This window comes from Pongo pygmaeus, chromosome 13 (assembly GCF_028885625.2).
Source record: "Pongo pygmaeus isolate AG05252 chromosome 13, NHGRI_mPonPyg2-v2.0_pri, whole genome shotgun sequence".
Classification (NCBI taxonomy): domain Eukaryota; kingdom Metazoa; phylum Chordata; class Mammalia; order Primates; family Hominidae; genus Pongo; species Pongo pygmaeus.
The window spans coordinates 114,056,678-114,084,510 of NC_072386.2; the positions used below are offsets into that span (position 1 = coordinate 114,056,678).

Consider the following 27,833-nt stretch of genomic DNA (forward strand, 5'->3'; position numbering starts at 1 on the left):
CTCATAGAGGAAACTCTGGAATTAGACTCGAGCTGTTCTCTGAGCGACCCAGGATAAGGACTAGGACTGTTCTCAGGGAGGAAGAACTGGAGACAGAGGAAGCTACTGTACATAGGAACCTGTATACTCAGTTGCAGGTGAATATCTACTTAAAAGCAACGACGATAAGAATTATTGTTGCCACAAGTCACGATCACCAGCGTGCTCTGCCTGTCCAGTGAACTGGTTTAGGGGAGGTGGGGGAGATGGGTGAGTGTGCGACACCAGTTCCTTCCCGCCCCATTGGGGACTTGCTTTGCCAGAGGACAGTGGTGGAGGCGTGCCTGGCTCAAGGGCTCTTGGACAAGGCTCCATTTGGGAGGTGATGTGGGAGCCGGACTTTTTTTTTTTGAGATGGGGTCTCACTCTGTTGCCCAGGCTGGAGTGCAGCGGCAGTCTTGGCTCACTGCAACCTCCGCCTCATGTGTTCAAGCAATTCTCCTGCCTCAGCCTCCAGAGTACGTGGGACTATAGGCATGTACTACCATGCCTATTTATTTTTTATTTTTTATTTTAGTAGAGATGGGGTTTCACCACGTTGCCTAGGCTGGTCTTGAACTCCTAAGCTTAGGCAATCCATCTGCCTCGGCCTCCCAAAGCGCCTGGCCGGAGCTGGACTTTTAATCCTGAGTATAGGAGAGGTATCATGATGACCTGGAGGCATCTCTGAGCGGGGCAGGCACAGGGAACTCAATGTCGGGCTGAGGAGTTCAAGACAAGAGGCTGGAGGTTGGCAGGGACCAGGTCGTTAAGGGCCTAGAGCCAGCGCAAGGATGAGAGATCACGTGCAAGTCTGGGGGTGGTGCAAGGCCTTGGGGCGGCAGCAGTCAAGCAGGGAGCATGCCTGGCTGCCCATCCCCCTCTCTTGGATTATGCCCTTGGCTTCTTCAGCCTTTATTCGGGCATTTATTTAATTACTTCTCAGTCTGTAGGTTCACTCCTTCCTTCTTTCAACAAAAATCATGAATGCCAATTTCACACGTCCATACCCATGCCCCAAGAAGCCCTTCCACAGCCACTGGCTGGACACTGACATAGGCAGTGGCCCCAGCACAGGATGTGGGCTTCAGGCTCTGCAGTGGAGGGAAGATGGGGCTGGGAATGCCTTGGGGGCACTTTCCTCTGCAGGGAAGAGGCACTGTGCAGAACACCTGCCCTTCACCCTGAGGACAGCCTCTGTATCCTGGAGCCCAGATCTGGAGACTGAGTTTTGGGAACTGTGGGAGCAGTGGTGGGGGCAAGAAAGTAGTGGCCGTGGGACCTGGCTGCCCAGGTGCACATCCTGGACTGAGGGCACATCATTCCACTGGCTACAGCCGTGGCTCCCTCATGGCTGAATGCCCAGGCTGCGAAGATTTTTTGGGGAGCAGGGAGTTTACCCAAGATGACATGTGTGAAATTGCTGGGCACAAAACAGGCACTTGAGAAATGGCGATGTGGCATCTGGAAGAGGCAGAGGGCTCGGGTGGCACGGCGAAGCCTTTCAGGGGTGACTGAAATCAGTCATGTCTTGAGGATGAGGCCCCTGTTCCTAAAGCATCCCCAAGGCTTGGTTTCCATTTAACTCCCTGTGGTGACAGCTCCTGGGAAACGTCGTTCCCTCCGAGTTGCCAGGCAGAAGCGGTGACAGACAAATGGGTCCCGTGTCTTCCTGGGCTGCTGCAGATCCCTGGGGGGATCCTGGGCGGGCAAGGTGAGGTATCCTTGGCACTTCCTGCTCTTCCAGTTTAGGCTCAGTTTCCATGGCTGGCTTTAGGCTTGGTTTTGTCTCCAGGGCCCAGAATCTACTGTGTGTGTGTGTGTGTGTGTGTGTGTGTGTGTGTATGTATGTGTCACAGAGAGAGAGAGAGAGAGAAGAGAGAGAGTGAGAGGCCTCTAGCCCTGCTAATTGGGTCTGTGACCTTCTGCTCGTGTGTTTGGACGGCTGGCTGCTCAGGGAGTGGGCCCTGGCAGCCTGCCAGGGGGTAGAGCCCAGACAGCTGCCCCTACCCCCTGGGGCCGAGGGCCCAGCTGGCATCTTGGAGACTTGCTCCTGGGGCTGAGCACAGTTCCTGGCTCTTAGAGGGCCGGGGATGCACTGGCAGCTTCATACGCACGTCCTAATCACACCTGGCACACAGTAGGTGCTCTTTACCTGTTTGTGGTTGTTACCGGACGCCCCTCCCCCGCCTCCCAGGTGCTTGACTGCAAGCCGCACTCTGCCTTCAGATTCCTTTGTTCATTCACCCAGGAAACATCTCAGAGCAGAGGTCTGGGCTCGGATGTGGTCCAGGAGTTGGAGAGCCAAAGCTGAGGAAGAGCTCACAGACTACTGGTGTGCCTGGTGTGTGTGTGTGTGTGTGTGTGTGTGCGTGTGTGCGCGCACGCGCGTGTGAGATAAAGAGAAAACTACAACATGGCCAGTCACCACCAGGTCAGGAGAGGCGCAGGGGATTGTGGGCGTGGGAGGGAGGAGAGTGGGCGGTTCGTGGGGGAGGTGTTGGGGTGTCGGAGTGCTGAGATAAGGCCAGGAGGGAGGCCACGCGCCCTGCTCACTCAGGATGCCAGTGCCTCCTGTGGGCCTTTTCCCCAGCCACACTCCTGGAGATGTTAATAGGCATCATGTTAAGAAAGGAGGACCAGGAGACATGCCCAGAGCCTCCAGGCTGGTGCCTGGTGGGCCAGGAGGCTGACTCAGGCCTGTTGGATGCCAGAGCTCTGCCCAGCCAACCAAATGATGGGCCCACGCCCCCAGGGCAGCTGTGGGGCTGTGTAGGAGGGAAAGTGCTCTACCCCTGTGTGATCCACAGCTGGGAGCAACTGAACTGCCGAGGCTGTGCTGAGCGCAGGCCCGAGGAGGGCGAAGCTGTTGAACGTGCACAAGTGGCACGCCAGCTTTTGCCAGAGCATGTGTGTGAGTGTCCAGAGTCCCTTGCAAAGTGTTCTGAGACCTGGGCTTCGGGAGGGGTTTTCTCACTAAATGCTTCTGGCAGCTTCTTCTGATCTTATTTTAATCTTCTGGGGGCTTTGGTGCTGGGGTCACGCAGTGCAATTCAGAGGATCAGACACTCCAATTCCTAGGCAGCAAGGGTCGGGCATTTGGGGTAGAGACTGTCTACCTAGCTAGCATGGCCTGCAGAAGTTTTCCTTGTCCAGAAGGATTTGGACACATGTTTGAATGCCAGTCACATGTTCCTCTGGGTCCCTCAGAATCAGATGTCCGGGAGTCCAGTTCTGTGGTGAGGGTATAAGGTGGTACAATTCTTCAGAAAGTTATCTAGCAATATGGAGCAGAAATCTTCTTACAACTGGTTAAGGGTAAAGGCTTTTGGTATTAACGAGGCATGTTTGAGGCTCAGGTCTGCTACTAACTAGCTGTGTGACCAAGGGCAATGACAATCTCTTGAAGTCTCAGCTATTTCTATAAAATAGATCTCATAGGAGCTCCCCCTACATATTTCTTGTGAGGATTCAATGAAATGGTGTATGTAAAGTGCTTAGCACATTCCCAGTTAATGGGAGTTGTCAATAATTCCGTTTCTTTTTTCTTTTGTGTTAGAGTCTCACTCTGTTGCCCAGGCTGGAGGGCAGTGGCATGATCTCTGCTCACTGCAACCTCTGCCTCCCGGGTTCAAGTGATTCTCCTGCCTCAGGCTTCCGAGTAGCTGAGATTATAAGCGTGTGCAACCACGCCCAGCTAATTTTTGTATGTTTAGTAGAGACGGAGTTTTGCCATGTTGGCCAGGCTAGTGTTGAACTCCTGACCTCAAGTGATCCACCCACCTCGGCCTCCCAAAGTACTGGGATACAAGCATGAGCCACCGTGCCTGGCCTAGAATAAGGATATTTACCCTGGCATCTTTTATATTAATGAAAACCTGGAAAGGATCTAAAGATCCAGTGTGAGGGCAATAGTTAGGCAGACCATGAGCATACGCACAATGAGATCCTCTGCAGTCACAGACAGTAGGGGTTACAGAGACACACGGAGCAAGTCCACATGCTGGCATATACTGCAGGACGCTGCAGCTCTGTAAAAGACAAGCAGGATACAGACTGCGCAGGGATCTCCAGGAATGCTAATATGTAGTGGAACGAAAGTAATGGGATTCAGAATGAATTTGTCTCTTTTCCCTAACACTCCAGATTGTCTATCAGGCTACCGAGTAATTTTTACAAACCAAAAATTACCTGAAAAGAGCAGATTTTGCATGGATCTGGCCAGAGAAGTGAGCTGGGTAGCAGCCCTGGGCCCTGGTGGCTGAGTTTGGACCCTTCTTACTTAGTACAGTGGAACTTCAAATAACCAGGATGCAGCCAGTCAAGACCCTCATGTGACGGGAGGGTGTTCAGTGTCTCACCCATTAGGAGACAAGGTGTGCAGTTGAAAGCACTTGGCTCTGCATGCAGGTGGTCAGGAGGGGCACCTCAGATCCACAACCAGCTGCAAGCCCCTTAACCCTTAAGACTCAGAAGACAGCCCTACATCTGGGCTGTGAAGATTAAACAGGTGGTAGATGCCTATAATTATCTCCCTCCATACTCTCAGCAACTCTGTGAGGGCCAGTGCCCCAGCCCCTACTGCCACCTCCCAGCAGGGAACAAATGACTAGCTGCTGCCTGGCAGAGAGATGCACCCCGGGATCAGTGTGTCACTCCCTGCCTTGGCCTTAGTCTGCACACAGTGTGCCACCATGAGAGGCCCAGCGGCTCAGACCACAGCCCTGCCTTTCAGAGCCTGCCATTGGCTTTTTTTTTTCTTTTTTTTGAGACGGAGTCTTGCTCTGTCGGCCAGGCTGGAGTGCAGTGACGCGATCTCGGCTCACTGCCAGCTCCGCCTCCCGGGTTCACGCCATTCTCCTGCCTCAGCCTCCTGAGTAGCTGGGACTACAGGGCACCCGCCACCACGCCCGGCTAATTTTTTGTATTTTTTTTAGTAGAGACGGGGTTTCACTGTGTTAGCCAGGATGGTCTTGATCTCCTGACCTTGCGATCTGCCTGCCTCGGCCTCCCAAGGTGCTGGGATTACAGGTGTGAGCCACTGTGCCTGGCCATGGCCCGCTTTTAATAGGAGGGGAGCTGTGAACCTCACTGTGCTCACTGCCACAGCCATCGTCCCCACTAGTCAGAGACGCACGTGAGGATAATTAGGTCTTAACAAAAAGCCTCGATAGTAGAGAAGAATGGACCAGGCTTTTGTCATCAGACAGCCAATCCTACCATTTTCTGGCCGTGAGAAACCTTGCGCAGGTTACGAAAGTCTCTCTGAGCCTCAGTTTTTCTGTCTGTTCAATGGGAAAGCTACCACCTACCTCTGACCATCTTTTTTATTTTATTTTTTGAGATACGGTCTCGCTCTGAGGCCCGGGGTGGTGTGCAGTGTCATGATCTCAGCTCACCGCAACCTTCAACTCCCCAGGGCTCATGCAATTCTCATGCCTCAGCCTCCCGACTAGCTGGGACTACAGGCACATGCCACCATGCCCAGCTAATACCTCTGACAATCTTAAGGGATGTTGGTGAATGTCATTCCTCTTTCCTTCCCCAAGAAGAAACACTCAGGCACCAGTGCACGTGGTTTCTTTGGCGGTGAGAAGACTGAACAGATCCAGTTCCCAACTCCAGCCTTCAGGGAGCCAGAGAGGAACGGTGGCCTGCTGGGCAGGCCATCTCATTTTAGGATGTGGAGCTGTCTCTCTGGGCAAAGCCAGACTAAAGATGGACCCTGAAGGGCCCCGTTTCAAGGACAGCATCAGAACGTCATGGAGAGAATGAAATCAAGAATTCTGAATGCTGGCCTGGCCACTTTTCAACTGGATGACCTTGGGAAGACTGGTCAAATCCACATTCTGGGCCTGAGCTCCCACTCTGGAAGAAACGATGCCAGCCCTAGAGGGACTAGAAATCAATGGGTGCTCCACCGCGCCCCCTGCTGACTGGTGTCTGACCCACAGCCTCTCATGCAGGATCCCTCCTACTCTGATCCCCGCCCCAGGGAAGCCCCTGGGTGTCACATCAGCTGTGCTCTGAACTGTAATGGAAGTAGCCAGTACTTCTTGAAGAGATTTAGTAACTGAATATTAACCAAGTAATGTTACCTGAAAAGTAGAGGGAATGTTTCCCCCAGAAATCTTCAAAAAAGGCTTTTTCCAATTGCCAACGGCCAGTTTTAAGGGACTAGGAAACCTACCATTGATTCAGAAAGAAAATTTGACACAGGAAAGTTTGATTTTGGGAAAATGCAAGTCAACCAAGAGTCAGCATGGGAACTCCCTTTTAAGGCCTCCTTTAAAAAAATCGTCCGTGCTTGCGACTTGCAGGTTTTCAAAGATACTTGCTGAATGAATGAATGCACGAATGGACAGATGGAACGACAGAGGGATGGACATCAGCTGGGAAGGAAGAAATGAACTTCACAGGTGGACTGGCCAGAGAGTGGCTGGCTACTGTTTCTGGGCCCTGATGAGTCCCAGGATGCTCAGCTACTCCAGGAGACAGTCTTGCTCTTAGTCAGCCCCATCTTGCTGTCCACAAAGCTGGTTATTTTATTTTATTTTTGAGACAGAGTCTCACTCTGTTGCACAGGCTGGAGTGTGGTGGTGTGATCTCAGCTCACGGCAGCCTCCGCCTCCTGGGTTCAAGTGATTCTCATGCCTCAGCCTCCTGAGTAGCTGGAATTACAGGGGTGAGCCACCACACTTGGCTAATTTTTGTATTTTTAGTAGAGACGGGGTTTCACCATGTTGCCCAGGCTGGTCTCGAACCCCTGACCTCAGGTGATCCGCCCACCTCGGGCTCCCAAAGTGCTGGGATTCTTTAATGTGCAATTGGAAGTGAGAGTTGGGGAAGGAAGTCAGGAGGAATGAATCTCTCCGCTCCACTTCAAAGATCCTGCATCCCCTTCTGCCGCCCCCGTCCTCTAAGTTTCCCAAGCACTTTGATATTCCCAGTGGAGATGAAGATCTGTGATTCAAGAAAACCCAGGCCAGATTAAAGGGCCAGGCACCGAGAGAGTGTGCCCAACACGGAACCACCACCCGACAAAGGCCCATTAGGATCTGGCCCCTGACGCCAGCCTGGCTTCTCACATCTCCCAATACAATGCCGACAGATTGGTGGAGCCCGTTTCTTCCCCCTCCCGCGAACGATATTTTATGAGGAGTCTGTTTTATTAAAATATTTTCCGCTGGATGCTTCCTGTGTTTCAAGAAGTTGGTCCTGCCAGCTGGAGCTGATGACAGTTGAGAAAAACACATCCAAGTGCTGTTGTGACATGGCATTTGGAAGGGGCGGAGCACAGTTGGGGGGTGGGGAGGCAGCATGGGAAGAGGCGTAGGAAAACACCCGGGTTGCACCAGAAATACCACTGGTATTATGGGAGAACAACTTCCCCTTCCTCGTTAAACAAACGTGAACAGAAACCCTTGGAATGATGTCCTGAAACATACCCCTCTGTCTCCTTGTGGGCCCGAGCCGCTGTGACGTACGCTCATAGAAAACCTGTCATTTGTTTTCTATCACTGTTAGTTTGCCAAACACCAAACTGGCTCCCATGCTCCCACTGGTTTATTTCAACCCCAAATATTTCCCAACAGAAGCAGAAAACAGGGCATATTAAACAAACAACAAACCAACCAACCAACAAAACTAAAAGTGATACTGACACAGTTCAGGTGATAAGCAGGAAAATGGGATTATCAGACACCGGCTCTTTGGCACACACTGCGGAGTCAGCCCCTCTGCCCAGTCTGGAAAAGCAACGGCGTAAGTCAATGTGATGAAGAGGTCCAGCCTCTCGTCGGGAACTTGGCCGCAAAATGGGTAATGCTTTTCTGTAGGATGTGGAGTGTAGCTGGTGTTGCAATGGTGTTTCTGTGTAATGCAAGAATATTCTGGGTTTACATCTCAATATCAACAGGCCTGTGACCCTGTATCCTGGTACAGTGTCTAAAAGGTTTAGTCCAGTTTTAAAGAGGTGACTTCAAAGAAATGTGACAAATTTCATCCCCTTAAGGAGCAATCTTTAGTCCGAGGCACTCAGGTGCCATGCAGCATTCTCTCCATAAGGGGGCAATCATGATCCATCCCTCATGCTCCCACCAGGCTACTGTGCAGAGCAAAAGTTAAACTTAACTCAGCTTCAGGAGTCCTCTCTTCCAAATGTCTCATAACTGAGCATCCTTGTGTGCGAGCGCGCACACACGCGCACACACACGCACACACACACACACACATATATATGGTTCCAGAACTTTCTGGGCAAAGTCTGAGGGCTGTCTGGGTGGGCTGGTTCCTTAAAGACCGTACCCTCACTATCAACCAGAAAATCCTGGAGAGCTGAAGTGAACTGCAACTTGGGTTAGGCCCCAGCTTGACAGTTCGAAATCATTTTTTTTCCCTCTTGCTCCAATTCTGACTGGGACCTGCCATGTCCCTTACCTTCTTTCCCTGAGACATTTTCTGAGAGCCAGACAGACGGGGGGCCTTCCCCTTTCCACCCAAAGGATTTCAGGATCCCTGGGGTAATTTTTCTGACTCCTCCAACAATCCTAGACCAAGATGAACTCATGCAGTTTTTCAAGGCATCACAGGAAGTCAGCGTGTAGCCGCTGAGTTGCCTGGATAGAGACTGAGGGCTGTGCTCCTTTTGCGGACAAAGGGAAACAGCGCTACCTTCTGCAGATGGCTCTGGTCTGGACTCCGGGCTGTCTGCAGCCTTGTGCCTCACCGCCCCCCCCCCCCCCCCCCAGGCAGCTCCACTTCAGACCACTGCTTGTCTTTCTGTCCCCCTCATTCACCTCATCTACCCCATGCCTCCTGAGCAGGTGACTCTAGGCCAGTCCTACGGGAGGTGCTGGGCATAACACCCAGGGAGCTCCGCGTCTCAGGGAGATGGGTAAGAAAAACCACAGTAACATAAATGCTCCAGCACAGGTGGGCAAAGGGTCCTGGTGGGGCTGGGGCAGTGGATAAGGGCAGTTCTGTGTACAGATCTTGGCCATGGCCTCCATGGACACCAGGAAGGTGGGTGGATCCAGTTCAACACTTGGCCTCCTTCACCAGGTTCTAACCCTCACCTACTGACTCGGCATCTTTGGCACAAGAGGCCTAGGACCGTCTTCTGAACCAAGCAAAGTACCCTTTGGACCCCACCCCTCGAAATCCAGCCCAAATGCCTGGCTGCCTGGCCTCTGGGGCCTCCCGCTGGTGTGACAACCAGACCGAGTAAAAGATCAAGCCCTGTTCCCTGAATGACCCTTTTGTGAAACACCCGCTGGGAGCCCTGGGGAAGCCTCACAAAGGCCGGGGCTACACGCTTGGGCTCCACAAAGTGCTGGCCCCGCAGACACAGGGTTCTTGCAGACAGAGGAGAGAGGCGCGATACTCACTGCTCAGGGCTCGGCACAGATGTCCTCCGGCCTTCCACTGCGATGTTGCTCTTTGGTCTCTTAACAACATGTGGACGAGGTGGGCGCACCTAGAGTGGGTACAGGGGGAGACCCCCAAGAAGGAGTGAGTTGGAAAAGCCATACAGGAACATTCTGAACATTTGGATAAACGGCCCCCCCAAAAAATGTTTAGAGATTTTCAAAGCTACAGGCTACAAAAGCCCAGCCTATCACAGAAACATCACCATCTAATAGGCAGCAGATAGACACATGAACTGGAATTGTGTAGCCTGTTCAAATCAGAAAGGTGCTCCTGGAAAGCTCGGTTTCTTCATCTGCAAGATGAGGATAGTTCCATTGGCCTCCTTGCAGGGCTGCGGTGAGGGTGCAATGAGATGATGTCTAAATAGGACCCGGAACAAAGAGGCCCTTATCAATGACAATTCCCTCTCATCTTCCTCTGACGCCCAGAAGTTGGTTTTGCAGAAAGAAAAGGTTGTGCTCATACTTGTTTTTAGGGTGAACATGCTTAGTTTGCTCTTTTTACAACAGAATCACAGGGTGCTTATTTTCCTCTCTAAATAGGAGAGACATGAGCGAGTGCCACTACAAATCATCTTTCTGCTTCCCAGGGCATCCCTGTGCCAGTCCTCCCAGCAGGGTTCAGCCTGGATGCTGCCCATCTTGTGTAGCTACATGCACTGAGCAGACCTAGTGGGGGGGTCTGCAGTGGGCACATCAGGAAGGACCCAGCTTCCTAACACCACAGCTGCTGCAGCAGCAGGATGGGTTTTTCTGACCCGCTGCTTCTGAAAGCGAAGATGAGGGCCCACAGAGAAAGACACCCTCATCCCCTGCCAGAGTTCGTGATAGACGTTAGGCTGAGAATTACTAGGTGCCCTTAGAAGGACACTCATTTGGTCCAATTGACATTACACGGCTTTAAATTTGGCATGGCCATCTCTGTACACTCCCAGTGCCCGAGAGGGACGGGTTGAGAGCTAAGCTGAGAAAGTCTATCTCTGAATTTCATTGCTGATAAAAACAACCGAGCCTGCCGGGGCAGGGGGCTTGCTTTCTCCATGGATGGGATGCCACAACTGCTGAGTTTCCAGGACAAGACAGGGAAGGAAAGCAGGCACACACTCCATTTCCTGCCCGCCCTTTTTCCTGAACATCGCACCCCCCACCCCCCAGAAGCTTGTGGGTGACACGGCACAGTGGCTTAGGAACACAGATGATAGAAGCTGGCTGCATAAAAGACAAGTCTTTACGGAGTCTTGTCAAGCCCTCAGGTCTGCGCACGTCTGATCTAACCAAAGTTTTTCCTGTGGAGTGGCCAGTCTGATCTCAGACAGGTCTGGCATATCAGGGATGTGGTAAACACCAAAGGCATTCCACCAAACTGGCTGTCTTCATCTGTGGGGTGATTGTGAAGACCAGATACAGGGAAAGTCCCCCAAGGGGTCTGGTACACAATGGGGGCTCAATAAATGCTCATCCTGCTCCTCTGTGACCTGGATGTCCCTTCTTGTCAACAGCAAAAGGAAGACAATGAGTGGGTGTCTCTGAATTAGAAGATGAGTTTTAGGATCCTCTTATCCCTGCCTCGTATTCTGTGGACTGCCTCGTATGTCAGGGTCGCTCAGCAAGATTTTTAGAAACAAATGAATGTTGCTGCTTGGAATCTGAGAAGTGCATAATGACGTTGCTAGTATCATCGTGATTAGAACTGTGCCTGCCACACGGCTCACATTCAGTCAACATGTGCTGAATAAACAAGTGGATATCCCTGCACCCCTTCTAACTGCACTGGTTTCCCCAGCTCTGGCAGCTGGTCAACAGGGTCACCTGGCTGGAATGATCCCCACCCCCAACTTCTCCCCACAAAAGCAGGAGTATGGGTAGGGTGAAGGAGCAGTTCTGCCCCTGCCCCGGGGGGCCCTGGGGCAAAGCTTTCAGGAAAGGTCAGACTTTAAGGCCTGTCAGCTCATCCTTGCACAGGGCTGCTCCTTGCTACAATAAAGGCGGGTTAAGAATGTGAACTTGTGGCTGAAATGGGGGGATTAAGTTTGTGGCAACTTCAACTGAACTTGTAACGTGGTGAAACATGGGGAAAAAGAACAACAGAGCTAATTAGACGAGCTGAGCTGTCAGAGTGCCGCTGAATGGCTCAGCGCCAACAAACAAAAGGAATGGGTTGGCAATCAGCGGGATCGGTGGAGGAGACTGCTTCATTAGGGATGATAAAACAGACAGAGCAGGGGGGGAGGGGCGGGGGGGTGGGGAGCACGGAGCTGGAGCCTCGGAGGCTGGGGAGGGAGAGAAAGACACGCCAGACCCAGAGGCGGTTGGTCACCAGCACGGCTGCCGACCCACCCAGAGTCACACCTGACTATTGTGGACAAAGCCACACACAAAATTACACTCACAGACATGACCATCCCGAGATACATCGAGGCCTCCAGACTTCCATGTACACACTATCTCACAAATACACACTCACAGAGGCATGCGCAAGAGGTGAAGGCACACGTACGAATCACACACACACACACACGCACCCTCACACACGCATGGTGGCAGACCACAACCAGGCACAGACACACACAGACAAAACGGTTTAATGAAGCCCGAATCACAGACGATGCAGACAAGTCTTGTCATATTTCAGCGATCACACCCATCTTTCGGGGGTGCTTAGGAAGGGTGGGTATTGGGGATGAAGGAAGAAACCCACAGGCACACACAACAGTGACTGGCCCCACCAGTGTGAGGATCCCAGCCGCATCAGGGGAGAAAATGCTAAACAGAGATTTCCAGCTCTGTTCAAGGGGGACTGGAGGGGAAACTTGGGAAGCCAGCCAATTCCCCACTGGATTTAAAACCTGAGAAATCTAAGTCGGCAGGGTTAAATGTGTATTGAATACAAAAGCACTGAGTACATTTGATTTTAATGGTGAGCAAGAAATAATAAATACAGAGCTTATAAAGCGCTTCACACGCAGGCCGACGGCAGCCTGCCTTTCCCTGGCAGGCCCCAACCCATGCCCCTTTATCCAGGAGACACTGGCATGGTTTTCTTCTGCTCTTTCCTTTTTCTTCTTTTTAAAAAGAAAACCCAAATCCTCGGGTAACATCTGAACTCCAGCCACAGGTGCCAGGCTACAAAGCTCCTTCCAGAAAGGCTGAATGGCCAGACCCTCCCCCGCCCCTGCTACCCTGGGCCAACAGCTGTACTTCTGTCTGGAATGTTTGTGGCTACATAACCCAGCAAAGCCACACTGGAGGCTGATGGCTCCTGACACGGGAGCTTGGTAGGCTGTCCTCTTCGAGGCCCTTGTGGGTTCCATATGCCGAGTCTCCCCGGTTCCCACCTGGTCTGTAGCAGTGTCCACTGCAAATGCTTGCATAAATGCATGTAGAATAAATGGTCCTTAGGGGCCCAGAGAGCACACACCTTCTATGACTCCCAAATTGGCCTCTTAGTGGTGCTGCTTGGCAGAATAAGTTCAGGGGACGTGCCAGGGACTGTGCTAGGCGCTATACATACACAACCTCATTACCCTTACCAGGTGGTATTTATTGTTAAACCCATTTTACAGATGATGAAACTAAGGCTCAGAGAAGGTGAGGATCCTGCCTAAGGTCGCACAGCCAGGAAGTGGCCAAGCTGTAATTCAAACCAGGGCAGGCCTCTCTGACTTCCAAGCCTAGGAGAGCCGGTTCTCCTAGGCATCCTGCCTCTTCAGCATGCCATCAACCCAGGAGGTCCAGCCAAAGCTAGCACCAGGCTAGTCACCTCCTGCATTAGCTCAGAGCCTGAGGCAGCTGCTACTCCGTGTCTCTCACAGAGTCTGTCTCCCGAGTCCTCAGTTGCCAATGGATGTGGCAGCCCACCCTGCAATCTGCACAGATCCCCACACTGGTGAGACAACACAGAGTCCATTGTAGCTGTCTCTAATACTTGAATTTTTCCAAGGGGAGTGATCCTTCCCTGAATCATGGCTTCCAAGATTCCCTGCCCGCCTTGGATCCCAAGCCTCAAAGGGGAATTCTGAGAGCTACCTGCTGCTGACTATGGCTTAAGGGGAGGCTGTTTGGTAGAAAACAAAGAGAGACAGTGGAGAGAGGCAAGCTGGGCTCAAAGGCAGGACTTATCATCAGGCCTGTCATCATCCCTGTGGTGTTGGCTACAGATTAGGGAGATGGCATCTGCCTGCTCCGGGCTGGACAAATGAGACAATAACTACACAAGTGCCTAGCACAGTCCTAGGCACCATAAAAGGTGCTCAATGAATATTAATTCTCTTCTCCTCTGTGTGTCTGCCAGACCTAACACGGCACTGGAGATTCCACAGACAGTTCAGCCGCTACTGATTCATTTTTTTCTTGACTGAATTTTTTTTTCTTCCCCCAGCATTTTATATAGGTTGAGCATCACTAATCTGAAAATCCGAGATCTGAAACACTCCAAAATCCAAGACTTTTTGAGCCCCAACATGACGCTAAAGGAAATGCTCACTGGAGTATTCTGGATTTTGGATTAGGGGCATACAACCAGGAAGTATCATGCAAATATTCTAAAATCTGAAACAAACTGAATGCTGAAACTATTCTGGTCCCAAACAGAAGACGGAGGGTCCGGAGAGCTTGCAATACTGGCAAGACCACAGGTTCTGGAGTCTAGATGACCTTATTTGCAGTTGAGGAACCTGGGTTAAGTTACCAAGCATCAGTTTTCTCATTGCTAAACTGAGTGGTGATAATGCCTGCTTCACTGAGCGACTGTGAGGCACAGCTGGGATGAGGTACCTAAGAATGATTTGCTGACTATAAAATCCTAGGCAAGTGATGGTTATTAACAAACTGGGCCATTCCTTAGAAGCTGTAATATGCAAAAACCTGTTAAGAGTAAGAACCGTTGGCCGGGTGCGGTGGCTCACGTCTGTAATCCCAGCACTTTGGGAGGCTGAGGCGGGCAGATCACAAGGTCAGGAGATCGAGACCATCCTGGCTAACACAGCGAAACCCCGTCTCTACTAAAAATACAAAAAAATTAGCCGGGCGTGGTGGCGGGCACCTGTAGTCCCAGCTACTCAGGAGGCTGAGGCAGGAAAATGGCGTGAATCCAGGAGGGGGAGCCTGCAGTGAGCCGAGATTGCACCACTGCACTCCAGCCTGAGTGACAGAGTGAGACTCTGTCTCAAAAAAAAACAATAATAACAAAAAAAAACCTGTTACTGTGTGTGTTCTGCAAATGACAAATGTCATCCACTTTCTTTCTCACAAAACCCCTCTAGGAATGAGGGCACAGCCCCGGAGGTGAAATCAGACTCAGAGAGCGTCAGTGCTCGCCAGAGTCACGTGACTTCAGCACTCAAGCCTAGCTCTGTCGGCCTCCCAAATCTGTACTGAAACTCTCACTAGTCACACAAGGTTCAGCCTAGAAGGGGCCTCCTGTCACCCAAAGCGGTTTCTTTTTGCTGCTTGTGTCTTCTTTCCAGTGACAGTGAGCAGACATATTCTAGCTCCTTGCCAGCTGTGCTGTTGGGGGGTTTGGGCCAACCACAGTTTGATGGGGATACGGGATGGATCCATTATCACGTGTGGCTGGGAGTGTGGACTCACAACGGTCATAAGGGAAGGCATCTAAGTCCTCCCAGCCTCCCATCTAGCCCTCTAATTCCCACCCATAGCGGGTAAGGGAAGGGAAGGAAAACTGTGCAACAGAATGGCCAACATCTACCCAGAGAGCAGCTACCCAGTGGATTCTGGGTGCATCTCCCCAGGTGAACAGACACAGTTCACCTGGTCACCTGCAGGCCCCGGCCTCTTTGCCTTCACAAGATGGATTTGGACACATGTGTTGCAGAGGGCGGGAGGACTAGGACACTGGGTTGTGGGGTACTCTTTGGTTGGCCACAGAGTGGTGGCCACACTGAATGGTAGATGGAGAAACTTTTCCCTTGGTAAACAGCCCCCACCAAAAGGTCCTGGACGGTTTCCCACTTTCAAAGCACCTGCTAAAGTTCGCGTGCCTCAGCATGGCCGAAGTCTGACCTACCAAGGAAAACAACTCCACTGATGCTTAACACGGGACCCAGACCCAATATTTTTCCACGGACGGATCTCTCTCGCCCTCCCACCCCATTCCCAGGTGGTGGTGGGTTTATCACATTTTGTCCTGCTTCTCCATCCTTACTTGGCTTTTTTTTTTTTTTTTTTTTTTTTTTTTAAGAGACAGGGTCTTGCTCTGTCACCCAGGCTGGAGTGCAGTGGTACGATCATAGCTCACTGTAGCCTCAACCTCCTGGGCTCAAGTGATTCTCCCATCTTAGCCTCCCGAGTAGCTAGGACTACAGGCATGCACCATCACGCCCCTTACTTGGCACTTAATATGGGAAAGTGGATCTCCAAGGAAGGCCTGGCAGGGCAGCGGTACCTGCATCCATATGAACTGGCTCCATTCTCCCTGGACATAGCCTCCACCCATGGGAAGGTATAAATGCATTTTCAGACCAAGATCTGGCAGGAATGAGACCCTTGCCCCTGGACTTCTGCTTCCTTTGTGAGGAACAGGCATATGGAGGAAGGCTTTCAACCTGTTGCTCACCCTGTGAGCAATCAAATGATGCACACACAGCACACACACCACACAGTGGCCCCCTTGCTACCTATGGCTCTGATCTGCAAGTCACCAAACTTATTCACAAAAAAGCGAGAGAAGCCCAGAAAATGCAAGCTCAAGTTCATGCCACACAGAGAGGGAAGCTGAAAAACCCAATTCCCAGTTTTCTTTTGCCAGGCAGGAGGGTCCAAACTCCGGAGGTTTAGTCAGGCTGAGGGAGAATGGTTCAGGCAGTGTTAGGTGGGGAGGGCAGAACCACCGGCTACTCACGGGCCTCGAGCGCTGTATCTTGGGAGGCGGTCGGGTGGGACGCAGTCTCTGCAGCTGCATTAAAGTGGAAACTTAAAACATCAGGACACACTGAGAAGGCTCAATGCATTTCCACACACGGCCTGGGGGAAGGCACCCAGTCACCCAAGCCAGAGCCAGAGGGCCAATCTCGACGCCTCCCGCCTCGCCCCCACTGTCCACCTTTTGAGGCCGTCTCCTCTGCTCATTCTTTCCTTCTAGCCTTGTCTCCAGCCTGGGTTGCTGCAATCATCTCCCAATAGGGCTCCCAGCTCTGCCCTCCACCATGCTCTATACAGGCTGGGGGCCCTTCCCAGGTGCAATAGGGCGAGCCCATCCCCTCTTCAGACCTCTCATGCCTCCTTCTGTCCTTGGGCGCCTGCTCAAGGCTCGAGGCTGGCACTGCATGTCCCCCAAGACCGGGACTCCACTGTGCCCCACACAGACCTTTCTCAACCTTCACCTACGCCCGCCCTCCAGGTGGAATGAGCTGCTCCAGCCGGACCGGCCTGGCAAACGTGTGCCTGTCCTTCAAGAGCTCGTCGGCTTGGATGCTGCCTCGTGCCTCCTGCTATGTGGGACTCAGCGTGGGGTCCCTCATCCCTGCCCCAACAGGACGTTTTACAGGTCCGTCTCCAAGGGGGTTCATCCCTGTGCCTGAAGGCTCTGTGGGACTTGGGGAAAAAATCTGCTCAACAAACGTCTGATGAACAAATAAAATTTGTACAAAATGATTGGCTTTTGAAATCAGGATTTGAATCAAAACCAGTAGAGCACAGACTTCTCAGCTCTCCCCTCAAACCCTTTATCTTGAAAGCCCAGCAGTGTCCTTTCAACAGCCTGCCTGTCTTGATGCTCTCGCAGGCGTGGGAGACAGGGAGGCCGAGTAAGGAAAGTAAAAATTCACGCAAGACCCAGGCCGCGGATCCACAGCAATCCCCGGGAGGTTGTTTCCTGCCCATTCCGTCACTCAGGTCACAAAGATACATCTAACTGGACAAAATCCAGACTTGCCCCAGCCAAGAGGGGAGCCAGTGTCCCATGCGGCTGGTCCACGTTAAGATGTGCTCTAAATCCCAGCACTTTGGGAGGCCGAGGCGGGCGGACCACCTGAGGTCAGGAGTTCGAGACCAGCCTGGCCAACATGGTGAAACCCCATCTGTACAAAAATACAAAAATTAGCCGGGCACGATGGCACATGCCTGTAATCCCACGTACTCGGGAGGCTAGGACAGAAGAATCGCTTGAACCCGGAAGGCGGAGGTTGCAGTGAGCCAAGATTGTGCCATTGCACTCCAGCCTGGGCGACAGAGCGAGACAGTCTCAAAACAAAACCAAAAAACGTGCTGTAAGTGCAAAACACTGGACTTCAGAGACTTGGCATGAGGAAACAATGTCAGACGTCTCAGTAACAACTTTTAGATTGATTACACGTTGAAATGATAATATTTTGGATATACTGGGTTCATTATATTAAAATCAATTTCACCTGTTTATGTGTCACATTCAGAATTCCACATGTGACTCCCGTATGAAGCTCCCATTATGTTTTCCTTGGACAGTGCTGATATAGGGCTCTACTGAGTGGGAGTGACACTTCAAATCTCAAATCTGCCTTAGAACTTGTTTTCTGAACCTGCCCCACTACTCCTGGAGGGCAGGGCCCGTGTCCTAGTTGTCCCTGGGTCCCCGGTGCCCTGCACAGAACCTGTCAGGGTAGCCTGAGGGTTTGAAAGCGGGCCCAGGGACTTGGTGGAGGGTTCCCTGGCGGCACATGGAGAACACGATGGGATAGAATGACACCACGGCTTCCCAGATCCTATGCCATTAGCTGGGCGTGAGGGCTGACCCATGCTTGGTGACCCTTCTTCAGCTGACAGCTACCCAGGATTTGGGGGTACTGCCTAGGGATGGGCAAGGCCACCATGTTTTTTCTCCTTCCTGGCTTACAGGAAGTGTGTGGGGTAAAGAACAGCCCCCCCACCCCTCAATTCACACCATTCATCAAGAGGAAGAGGTGATCAGGGAGAGGGGAGCCCACCCCCTCCACCGGTGCACAGGCTGCTACCCTGTCTAGACACCCTGCTCTCCTACACCACTCCCCCCAGTACTGCTTCTCTTATGCTTGGCCTTTCTACTTCGGGGGAACCATCTTCTCCAGCCCCACTGTCCTCACTGCTTGTCACCTCTGGCTTGGGCTATTTCCATTCCTGCTGGGTGGCAGTGCACCAGAGCGCTCAGGAGGCAGCCTCTAGGGGTAAGACAGTTTTGGATAGAACCCCAGTTCTCCCGTTTACTCCCTGAGTTACTCCAGGCCCACGATTTGACCATTCCAAGCCTTACTGTCCTCATCTGTGAAGTGCAGGTAACAGCACTGCCTACCCGAGTGTGCTGTTAGGAAGATTCAACGAGATGATGGACGTCAGGTTCTTTGCACAGTGCCGCCAACAGACATTAGCAACCATTACCATCAACAGGTTTCCCTGCCTCCAGCCTCTCCCCTTCCCAGTCCATCGCCTACATTTGTTTCCAGAGAGGACTTAAAAAAATGCCCACCCAATCTTGGCACTTGGCAGCTGAAATCATCTCAGTGGAAGGCCGGCATCTCACAGGGTGTCTGCTGAGAAACACCATCCTGGGAGATGCATTGTATGAAGGGAAAAAAGGAGGTTCCCCAGCCAGGCAAATCTGAGAAATGCTGTCTTCTGTCTTGCTCCTTTTGGGGATTCACAACGCCTGTTAGCATAGCAAAGGCTGGTAAGTCTTGCAAGAAAAAAACCCACCCAAACCAGGCAAAAACCTATTAACTCTTTTTTAAAAAGTCCTATTTCCCAAGTTTATTTGAACATAGACTTGCTTTCCCTATAACACCCATGAATATCCCCTGGAAAATGCTGTCTGAAGTGTTCAAAGCCCTCCAGATTCAGGGCCCAGCCATCCACCTCTGCAATCTCATCTCTGGTGAAACCTCGCCTCACATCCACAGCACACCGGCTGTCGTTATCAGCTCACTCACTTCTCTATTTACCATAGGGTCTAGTAGAGTTCTTGATACCTAATAGGTGCTCAGCAAATTATTTTTGCCTTAAACTTCCTGGCACATTGAAAAAAACACACCAAATGTCAATTCTCCAGATTCTTCAATTAACTCATTTTCTTTTGCTTGTCATTGGGAAGTGCTGGCTGTTTTACAACTGAATTGATAAATGACGGGAAGAAAGCAGCCTCTTGACCACACCCATTCTAAAAGTTAGCAGAGTGAGCCAGGGGGATGTAAGGATGCCAAGAAAGAGTAACGTGGTACAGATGTCCTGGCGCGCCTAGTCAGATAAAACCCAACAACGGCAACGAAGAACAGGAAGCCACGCTGCCCCTTCAGACACTCGGGGAGTTTTACCCTGCGGGTTGTCGGCATGAAGGGATCCTGTTACCAGAGGAAACGTGCAGGGATGGGGGCTGCACTCACGGATCCTGGGCTTGTTCTGATGCTGGAGCGTATGATGGGGACACCTCCTGTGGGGTGGCTGCCAGGAAGAGAAAGGTGAACTCCCAGGGGGTGTTCATTGAAGACCCCCCACCCCAGGGCTGGGGGGAGGGAGAAGGGGAGGGCTGCACTAATTATCAGGATGCCCTGCCAGGAGTGTGCAGGCCCTGGGGACCAGAGCTGAGGCTGGGGACAGGTGAGCAGCTGGATTGTCACCAGCGGATTAGACAGTAATCCCATGGGAAGCAGTCTCAGATTTCGGACACTAGAATATCTGATTGTGTGCAGGGCCCTCCTGCTCCCACCAAAGGGGCTCCAGGCCTAGCTCGTTTGCTGAGTGACTTTGGCAAGCAAGTGACTTCCCTGGGCCTCTGTGTCCTCATCTGTGAGGCCAGTCACGAGGGCCCTGCTGCAGGGATGCGGGGCATCTGATGGCACTTCATGCAGGGCCAGGGGCACAGTGGACACGCTGCTGGGGAGGCCTCTGCTTCCTAGACAGGATGTGGTGGGGCCATCGGCCATGGTGGTTGCAGTTTCCCAAATAAGCTGGGGTGTCCCCACTGGGGACACAGATGGGGGAAGAGTACTCTGGAGACCATTAAACGCTGTAGGAAGTGAGTAGTAGTGATTTGGGTGGGAAGAGGGGGTAAGGAGATGAGCTAGGAGAGGATCAACTCAGAAAAGCATGCCCTCTTCCAGAGAGTGGCCCCGGTGCTCTGGAAGCTGAAGCCAGCACTAGCTGAATGTAGGGACTACAACAGTGTGGTGTGAGGCCCGAGAAGACGGCAGAGCTGGCCAGGACTCAGTGAAAGTTCTTCTGAACCTGGAGTGATTCCTCTCCCATCTGACTCAGCTCTGGTTCTCTGCATCCCCAGCCCATAGCCCAGGGCTGGGTCCCTGAGCCTGCTCCTCTTTCACCCTGGTGCTCCTGGCCTTGCTAAGTGTCCTAGTGGCCATGGAAAAGGGAACAGATTGGAGGGAGGTAAAGCGACCTGCTCAACGCCCCCAGCTGGCAATGGGCAGAGCTGGGAGCGTTGGTTGTCATCGGGAAGGCCTCTTGACCGCTGACCGCTTGAGTGCTCTTTCCACCGCTGAAGGAAAGGAAGGTAAAACCGGAAGAGCTTTAAAGTAGATGCAGCAGAGAATCGAAGCGGTCTGGGCATCTTTGCATTGAGGTCACGTTATATGTGATCCTCTGTCCCCTGGTGGGGTTGAAATGTGGCCACACGGACTGCTGTTTCTTAAGTCAGTTGAAAAAGACTGGGCCTTTGGCGATCTTTTGCTAAGGAGAGTTCAATTCGACAGTTCCTCCAGCACTTCCCGAGCTGGGCCAGGGCAGGAAGGATGAGAGGGCCAGCGAAGCGGGGAGAAGGCTGGAGGTTCTTCGATGGTCAACGCAAAGTTCCTGCTTTCCTGAAAAACACGTCTGGAGGGGAAGCAGATGGACTGTCACACAGTGGAAGGATTCCTCCTGTGTGTGTTTATGGAACAACTAACTATCTGGGGGCCAGGACCAGGGGGATTCAGAGAATAAGACACAATCCTTGTCCTTAAGGACTGCAGAGTCTGGTGGGATTTGACCTACATCATGGGAAAATAACTTCCTTAAAGTGAAAGAAATATTGGTGGGGTAAACCCCAAGAAATAGACTTTGGGTTAGAAACACATGGGTTCACGAGTTGGTTCTGTCATTTTCTAGTTGACTTCAGTATTGGCTCTGCCTCTTAGGCGAGTTATTTGATCTCTCTTAAGTCTCAGTGAAATCGTCTGTAAAATGGCAAAACTCCCAGGTTACAAGCACCGGTGTGAGGATGAGAATACAGTTACAGCCGCACGAGGTTCTGGTTTGATATCCCGAAGATGAAATGGGACCACGCCATCTTCCATCTCCCCATGGTACCCACAGGTCTTTCCAGAAAAGTCCTATGGACGTGAGGACCCTGGTTTTCCAAAGCTGTGTGCTGTCAGCAAGGTTCTGTTGAAGGAGACTGGATTTTAATAATAATCTCTTCTATTTATATGATGTGTTTTCCTTTCAAAGCATTTTAACTTCTCTTCTTTCTTTTGAACCTCACAGTCGCTGGTGAGGCAAGTTAGAGAAGGATTATTTCCCTGTTACAGAGACAGGAAACAGGAGGCCCAGAGAGGTTAAGGGACCAGTATGAGGTCACACAGCTAGTAGCGAAAACTAAAACAAGCAGGTATTCTTAGCCCATTGTGCTATCCTTGTCAACTAAAATTTCCAAAGTCACCTGGAATCCTTTCTGACATGGTTCTTCTAATCCTTGTCCCTTCTGAAGTTAGAATCTGTTGTTAGAGATCTGTGCCTCAGAGAAAAGGCTGATGAGAGAGTGACTGACACCTTCTCCTTCTTTCCTTATCTGAGCATATTTTTGTGGTGCTTTCCAAAGGAGGCACGTGATTCATTTGTCCATTCATTCAACAAACAGTGCGTGGCGTCCCAGGCACAGGGGCACGTGTCTCAACAAGACTCTGGTAGAGGGCGCTGTCATGCAGGGGGTACAGAGGAAGGTCTCTGCCACGGATTGGGGGTGGGGTGGTAGGGAGTGCGGGGACAGGGGACAGGGGAACCACAGTGGTCCAATCAGACAAGAGTGAGGCTGAATATGAGGACAGGGCAGGCCAGGACCTGGGAGGGGCTGGGGGAGGTCAGATAAAAAGAGGGCCTTGAATGTCAGGCTGAGAATTGCGGATTTTCTTCTGAGCTCAGTGGGAGGGATATAATCAGAGACACAATAAGAGAAACTTTGACGTCCTTGGTATAGAAAATGCACTGGAGGAGGATGGGTGTGCTTCTAAGAACAGACACTCCCCTCCAATCACAGGAGCCTGCCCAGGCCTCCATATTGTCAACCCACCGGCCCTGGCCACACCACTGCTGGGAGATGTGAACACAAGAGAGGGTAAGACCGAAGGCGTGATTGACACAGAAGTCCCTGAGAAGAGGGGACCTCTTTGGCCTTTGTTGGTCTCCGCCTGGCCCTCGGCATCTCTATCTGTCAGCTGTGTGGGCCGGGTGAGTATGCTCATTGGATACGAAACCAGCATTTATGAGGACAGCATCTGATTTGCAGTTAATTTGTTGATGCAGCAAAACACATTGTTTCCAAAAGGTCAGGAGGGGAAGGCGTGTTGGAATAGCAACTTAATTACCTGGGTGGCATGGATGAGTGGGCGCCCCACACAGGGCTGCAGGGTGGAAAATGCTCGACTGCCAGGTGGTGACTTGGGGGCAGAAAGCACAGTGTGCAGGGGAGGAGAGGTGGTGTCCCTGCTGCCTGGGAGACAGCCTGCCTGTGCTGTGGGCAGAGCCAAGGCACTTTCTGCTGCCGGTGCTTCCAGGGCCTGAGCAGCTGCTGCACACTCACTAGGCACAAGGCTCCTCCTCTGCAGGGAATGAGGGCTGCTACCCATTTCACAGATGAGGGCAAGCAAGGACTTGCCCAGGGTTGCCCAGAGCAGGTGGATGACAGGCCCTGAGAAGGGGGCCAGTGAGCTCATCCTGAGTTAATTATGGGCTGGGGCAGGGGTGCTATGATGTTTGTGCATGGGGCAGAGGGCAGGCAGCTGTTTAGGGATGGACCCATGGATTCACTTAGTCCCCAATGAAGGGGACATCTGGGACCATCCCTTCAACATCCTTGTGCCATCAGAATGAGCATCTCTGCTTCACTGCTGGGACAGCAGGGCCACACAGAAGGTGAAATGTCAAAGTTGGCAGGAGACAGGCCAGATCCCAACCGGGGAGTGGTATAGGTGAGAAGATAGAAGAGCACAGATGCTGGAGGCCACAGGGACCAACCAGGTTCACTAAAGGCTGAGGACTGTGCATGCAGAGATTGGGGTGGCTGGGGAGGGGAGGCCAAGAAAGTGGGGTGTGCCCGATGGCAGCTGGCGCATGACAGAGCTAGCCTCTGAAGCTGGCCCCAAAGGCTGGCGCATGACAGAGCTAGCCTCTGAAGCTGGCCCCAAAGGGGGTCTCAGATCCTCTGTGTGCAATGTGTACTCTGAATTGTCCCTTCCCTGCCAGGCGCCTACCTGCCTCAAATGGAGGAGGCCTGGCCCCAGAGGGGGAAGCTGGATAGGCCCTGCCATTTCTCAATTTGTCCCAGGCACATGCCCCAGTCAAATACACGGCCAGGAATGGAGAGGGGAAGAGAGCAAATTCACAATTAAACTCTGTCACTGTTTAATGAGGAGAGTGTTCACCTGGTTAACTTTTCCTGGCTAGTAGCCACATCAATGCTCTGACCTATGCATGAAACAGACCCGGGTGGGAGGGGAAGACAAAGCTTTCTGTAGCTTTACAAAGGGCCTCTGCGCCGAGAGCAAGTCTCCTCTACACTTTGGGACTGGAAATCTGCTATTATGCAAGGCATGGAAATAAAAGAGGGCTGCTTTTGATATGCCTCCAAAAAGGAGTGCATTGAAGCGATATTTTTGTGGAGTGTCTCCTTTGAGATGCCCAAGAAGCTCTCTTGCAGGCACGGCTCTCACCTAGCCCCCCAGCGCCCATCGCTGTCTCCGATCCTCTCTGTCCTCCCTGGACGAGGGCTGTGTTGCTTGTGGGGGAGGATCAAATACTTGCCTCCACTTCAGAGCTTCAGCCAGGGCAGCTGGAGAAGACCAGGCCCTGGTGGCATGTAGCGTACAGCATGCTCCTTGCCTGAGCCACTCAGTGGGGCACCCAGAGGAAATGTGGCGATCCTGAGGCCTGAAGCATTTGCAGAGGTAACAAGCTGTCACTCTAGAGGGATGTTCCTTGCAAGATGCTGTACAGGAAGGACTTCTACGTCACGCTGAGGAAGAGGTTTCCACGTGGTGAGAGTCCACTCACACAGGGCAGCAAGGACGTGTTTCTTCAGGGAAAGGAAGGGAGGCTGGGAGGGGCCAGGTATTACTCAGGATATCCCAGTGGTCCTGGCGACTCTGAGACAGAGGCTCTATTATGACTGCCGCTCTGTAGACAGGGAAAGGGAAGCCTCTTGCCCAAAGGCACAGCACATAGGTAGGACGCAGAGAGGTGGGGCTGGGCTTCACTCTGAACGGCAGACTCCACAGTGAGGTTTCTGGGTGCCCCACAACTTGCCCTCCAGAGGCGCCACCTGTGAGGGGGATTAGGGGGTGCTCAGGATCGAAGGGGGTCCTGGAAGAAAAGCCGCAGCACCTGCCGCGGGGTCTCACAGAGATGATCTCCGGAGACAGCGCGCTCAGGATTCAGGGGCTCACCAGTCCTGTCAACGACTCTCTCCGGCTGGGTCCGGGCACTCTCTTTGCCGTGAGTGAGTGCTGAGCTGAAAGACGTCTCAGACTGGTCCTGAAGAGCAGTGCATTCTTCCCCGATGTTGACAGGAGTAGTATTTTGTAGTGGTGCTGGTTAATTTGTAGTGGCATTTGTGGTTTGAAGCCTTGTCAAGATCCCTGATTACTTCCCGTGCAAGGAGCTCGGCTGACGGGGAAGTTCACATGCTCAACAAAAGCAGCGAGGCAGCTGTGAGGGAAGGCTGCGTGGGGGCCGGGTGACCCTAGCCGCTTGGGGGACAGAGGCGGGGGAGGGAGGAGGGCCAGCAGTGGGGCAGGGGGAGGGGAGCCCTTTGTTTTTAGTCGGGTGCAGGTGCACAGTCTGAATAGGTGGCATCCCATTGGCGGCCGGAGGTCGGGCACCAGATGCGGCTGGTGCCTGGGCAGGGGCAGGGACCTCGCTGACGTATGCCATTCTTTGCCCAGACAGAAGCAGGAGGCAGGCGCCTTGCTGCTGGGATGCATCTAGGATGCCGTCGAGGGTGCCTGGGTGACATTCCCAGGAGGAGGGGGACATAAGGTGAGGTTAGAGGGGCTTCCAGATGTTGGGGGAAATGATCTGCTCTCTGGGGCTACTATTTTCTGACACTTGCTAGGTACCAGGCCCCGTGCTAGGAGATCTACATGTGAGGTCTCTATTCATCTCAGCAACCCTCCAAGAATGTGAAAGATGAAGAAACTGAGGCCATGTCACTCAGTGACTTGCCTGGGCCCGGCCTGACAGCTAACTGGTGGCAGAGCCAGGATCCAAGCCCAAGTACGCCTGAGTCCAAAGAAGCCCATGCTGCTCCCAGGAGACCCGACATACCAACAGCAGAAGAAGATGTTAAAATGTATCTCCTCGGGTCCACTCATCTCTCTCCCCAGAAAGTCCTCCCTCTGACATCCTTTGACACTTTTGTCCGGCTAAGTCTGTTCTGACCACACAGAAAGGTTTGTCTTTGCAGCCGCCTGCATTTCACCAGGCCCGTGTCCCTACTCGGTGAGAATTTGCTCAGTACATTTAAGGGCCAGGGCCAGCTCAGCAAAACCAGGCTCATTTATCATCTCTGGAATGATGTCCACCCTAACAGGATGCAACTAGGAAATGAGAAGCATTCTCCTCATTTTGCAGAGGTCCAGAGAGGAGTGCATAGCACCCTCTAGAAAGGGAGTCCAGGACTCCTCGGCCAGGCCACCACGAGCCTCCAACTGCTCTCCCTGCCACTAGCAGCCGAGGGGAGCTGCTCACATCCCTGTCCCCAGCAGGCCATTCAAGAGCTGGCCCTCCCCCCCATAAACCCCACCACAAGCAGCCCCTTCTTTCCAGCCAGCCCCCTCACAGGCCATGGCCCTTCACAACACACATGCTGGTCCTATAAGCCCTTCCCTCACTCACCCACCTGATGGATCACTGCATCCCTCACGACTCTGTTCCCCTCCCCCAGAAGTTCTCTCTTCCTGGATCACAAAAGTCGGGCACTCCTACCTCTGTCCCTCCCCTAAGAAGGTGAGTCCTTGAGGGTTCACATCTGGCTCCTGGCACAAGGCCTGGCACGTGGTCAAGTTAAAGTAAATGGCTGCCCAAGAGTGGAGAACTAGCATCAAATTATCAGTGAAGCCATCACCCAGCATCTGAATAATGCCAGACCCGCCAGTCATTGTCCCCATCATTTGAGTTACTCTGTCTGCAAGACTGGCAACATTCCTGGCATGGTTCTGATCAGGAAAAACCCTCTACCTACAGGTTTCCTAGCCTAACGGGTTGAGCCCCAGGGCCATCCCCCAAAGCAATAGACTTTTTGAGTGGAATGCAAACGTGGAAGCAATGGGAAGCTTAGATATGAAATATCCCAAAATTTCCCTAGTGTGTCTGTTAAAGAAAGATAGGTTCACCAGACAGAAGGTTTTTTTTTTTTTTTTTCCTTCCCTCAGAACAAATGGACAGAGAACCTGGTTTTAAAATTCCTGGACCTTGGAATACATTTCTATCTGTGTCAAAGTCTACCCATCCACCGCCTCAGCAGAGTTTAAAATCCTAGCTAATAGGTTAACAACTGTTTTTCTTCAGCTTCAAATGAAGAATATCAGAAGGCTGGGGGAATATGCGGCTCTCCAATTTGTACGGACTGCACACAGCTCCCTGCAATGTGTGTTTGACAGGACTGACATTTTGTACCGCTGTGAGATGGGAAAACGTGTGACATTTTTATTCATGGTGGCGTACGCCCTTGTAATGATCAGCTCTGGTCGATGTGCTTACCGCAGCAGCCCCTGAGCCCTCGGAGAACAAACAGGAACCCAAGGTGCCAGCAGTTCGACTGCCTTATTAAACACCGCCAGGATCCTAACGAAGACCAACTGCTGGAAAATCTCACTGTCAAATCCTCAAGGACATTGTCAGCGCACAGCTAACTGCATATATTTTTCATTTAAAATACTGAAATCCAGCATTGTGCCATTACAACCAAGGGGAGGGGCGCCCACTCCAGCGGCCATTCTGTCAGCTGCTTCTTCCGAGCTCCAGATGCTAGAGCCGGATGCCCCGGTGGGGTTCAGAGCTCAAAAAGGGGCAGCAGAGACAGGGCACTGACTTCCCGAAGGCTCGGCCCTGCCTTCAGGGTGAATGGCTGAAAGTTACAGGGCTCCAGTAAGAGTCCCCTGGAAAGGAAACTCACCGGCTACTTTTGCAAGCCAAAGTGAATCTGCATAATTAGGAAAT

At 52.2% G+C, this 27,833-nt stretch overlaps 1 protein-coding gene across 22 annotated transcripts in view; it reads right to left on the minus strand.

The window, feature by feature from the left end:
- DENND1A (DENN domain containing 1A) overlaps positions 1-27,833 on the minus strand; it is a 542,897-nt gene that overhangs the window by 13,901 nt on the left and 501,163 nt on the right. For 9 of the 22 annotated variants that reach the window (XM_054501505.2, XM_054501502.2, XM_063650303.1 and 6 more), the window contains one exon: positions 9,408-9,496. In XM_054501505.2, coding sequence (XP_054357480.1) covers positions 9,408-9,496 — 89 coding nt within the window. Of the gene's footprint in view, positions 1-7,566; positions 7,891-9,407; positions 9,497-16,308; positions 16,363-17,742; positions 19,063-27,833 lie in introns of those variants that run through there. The other 13 variants (XM_054501506.2, XM_054501500.2, XM_063650301.1 and 10 more) reach the window with 4 other exon arrangements.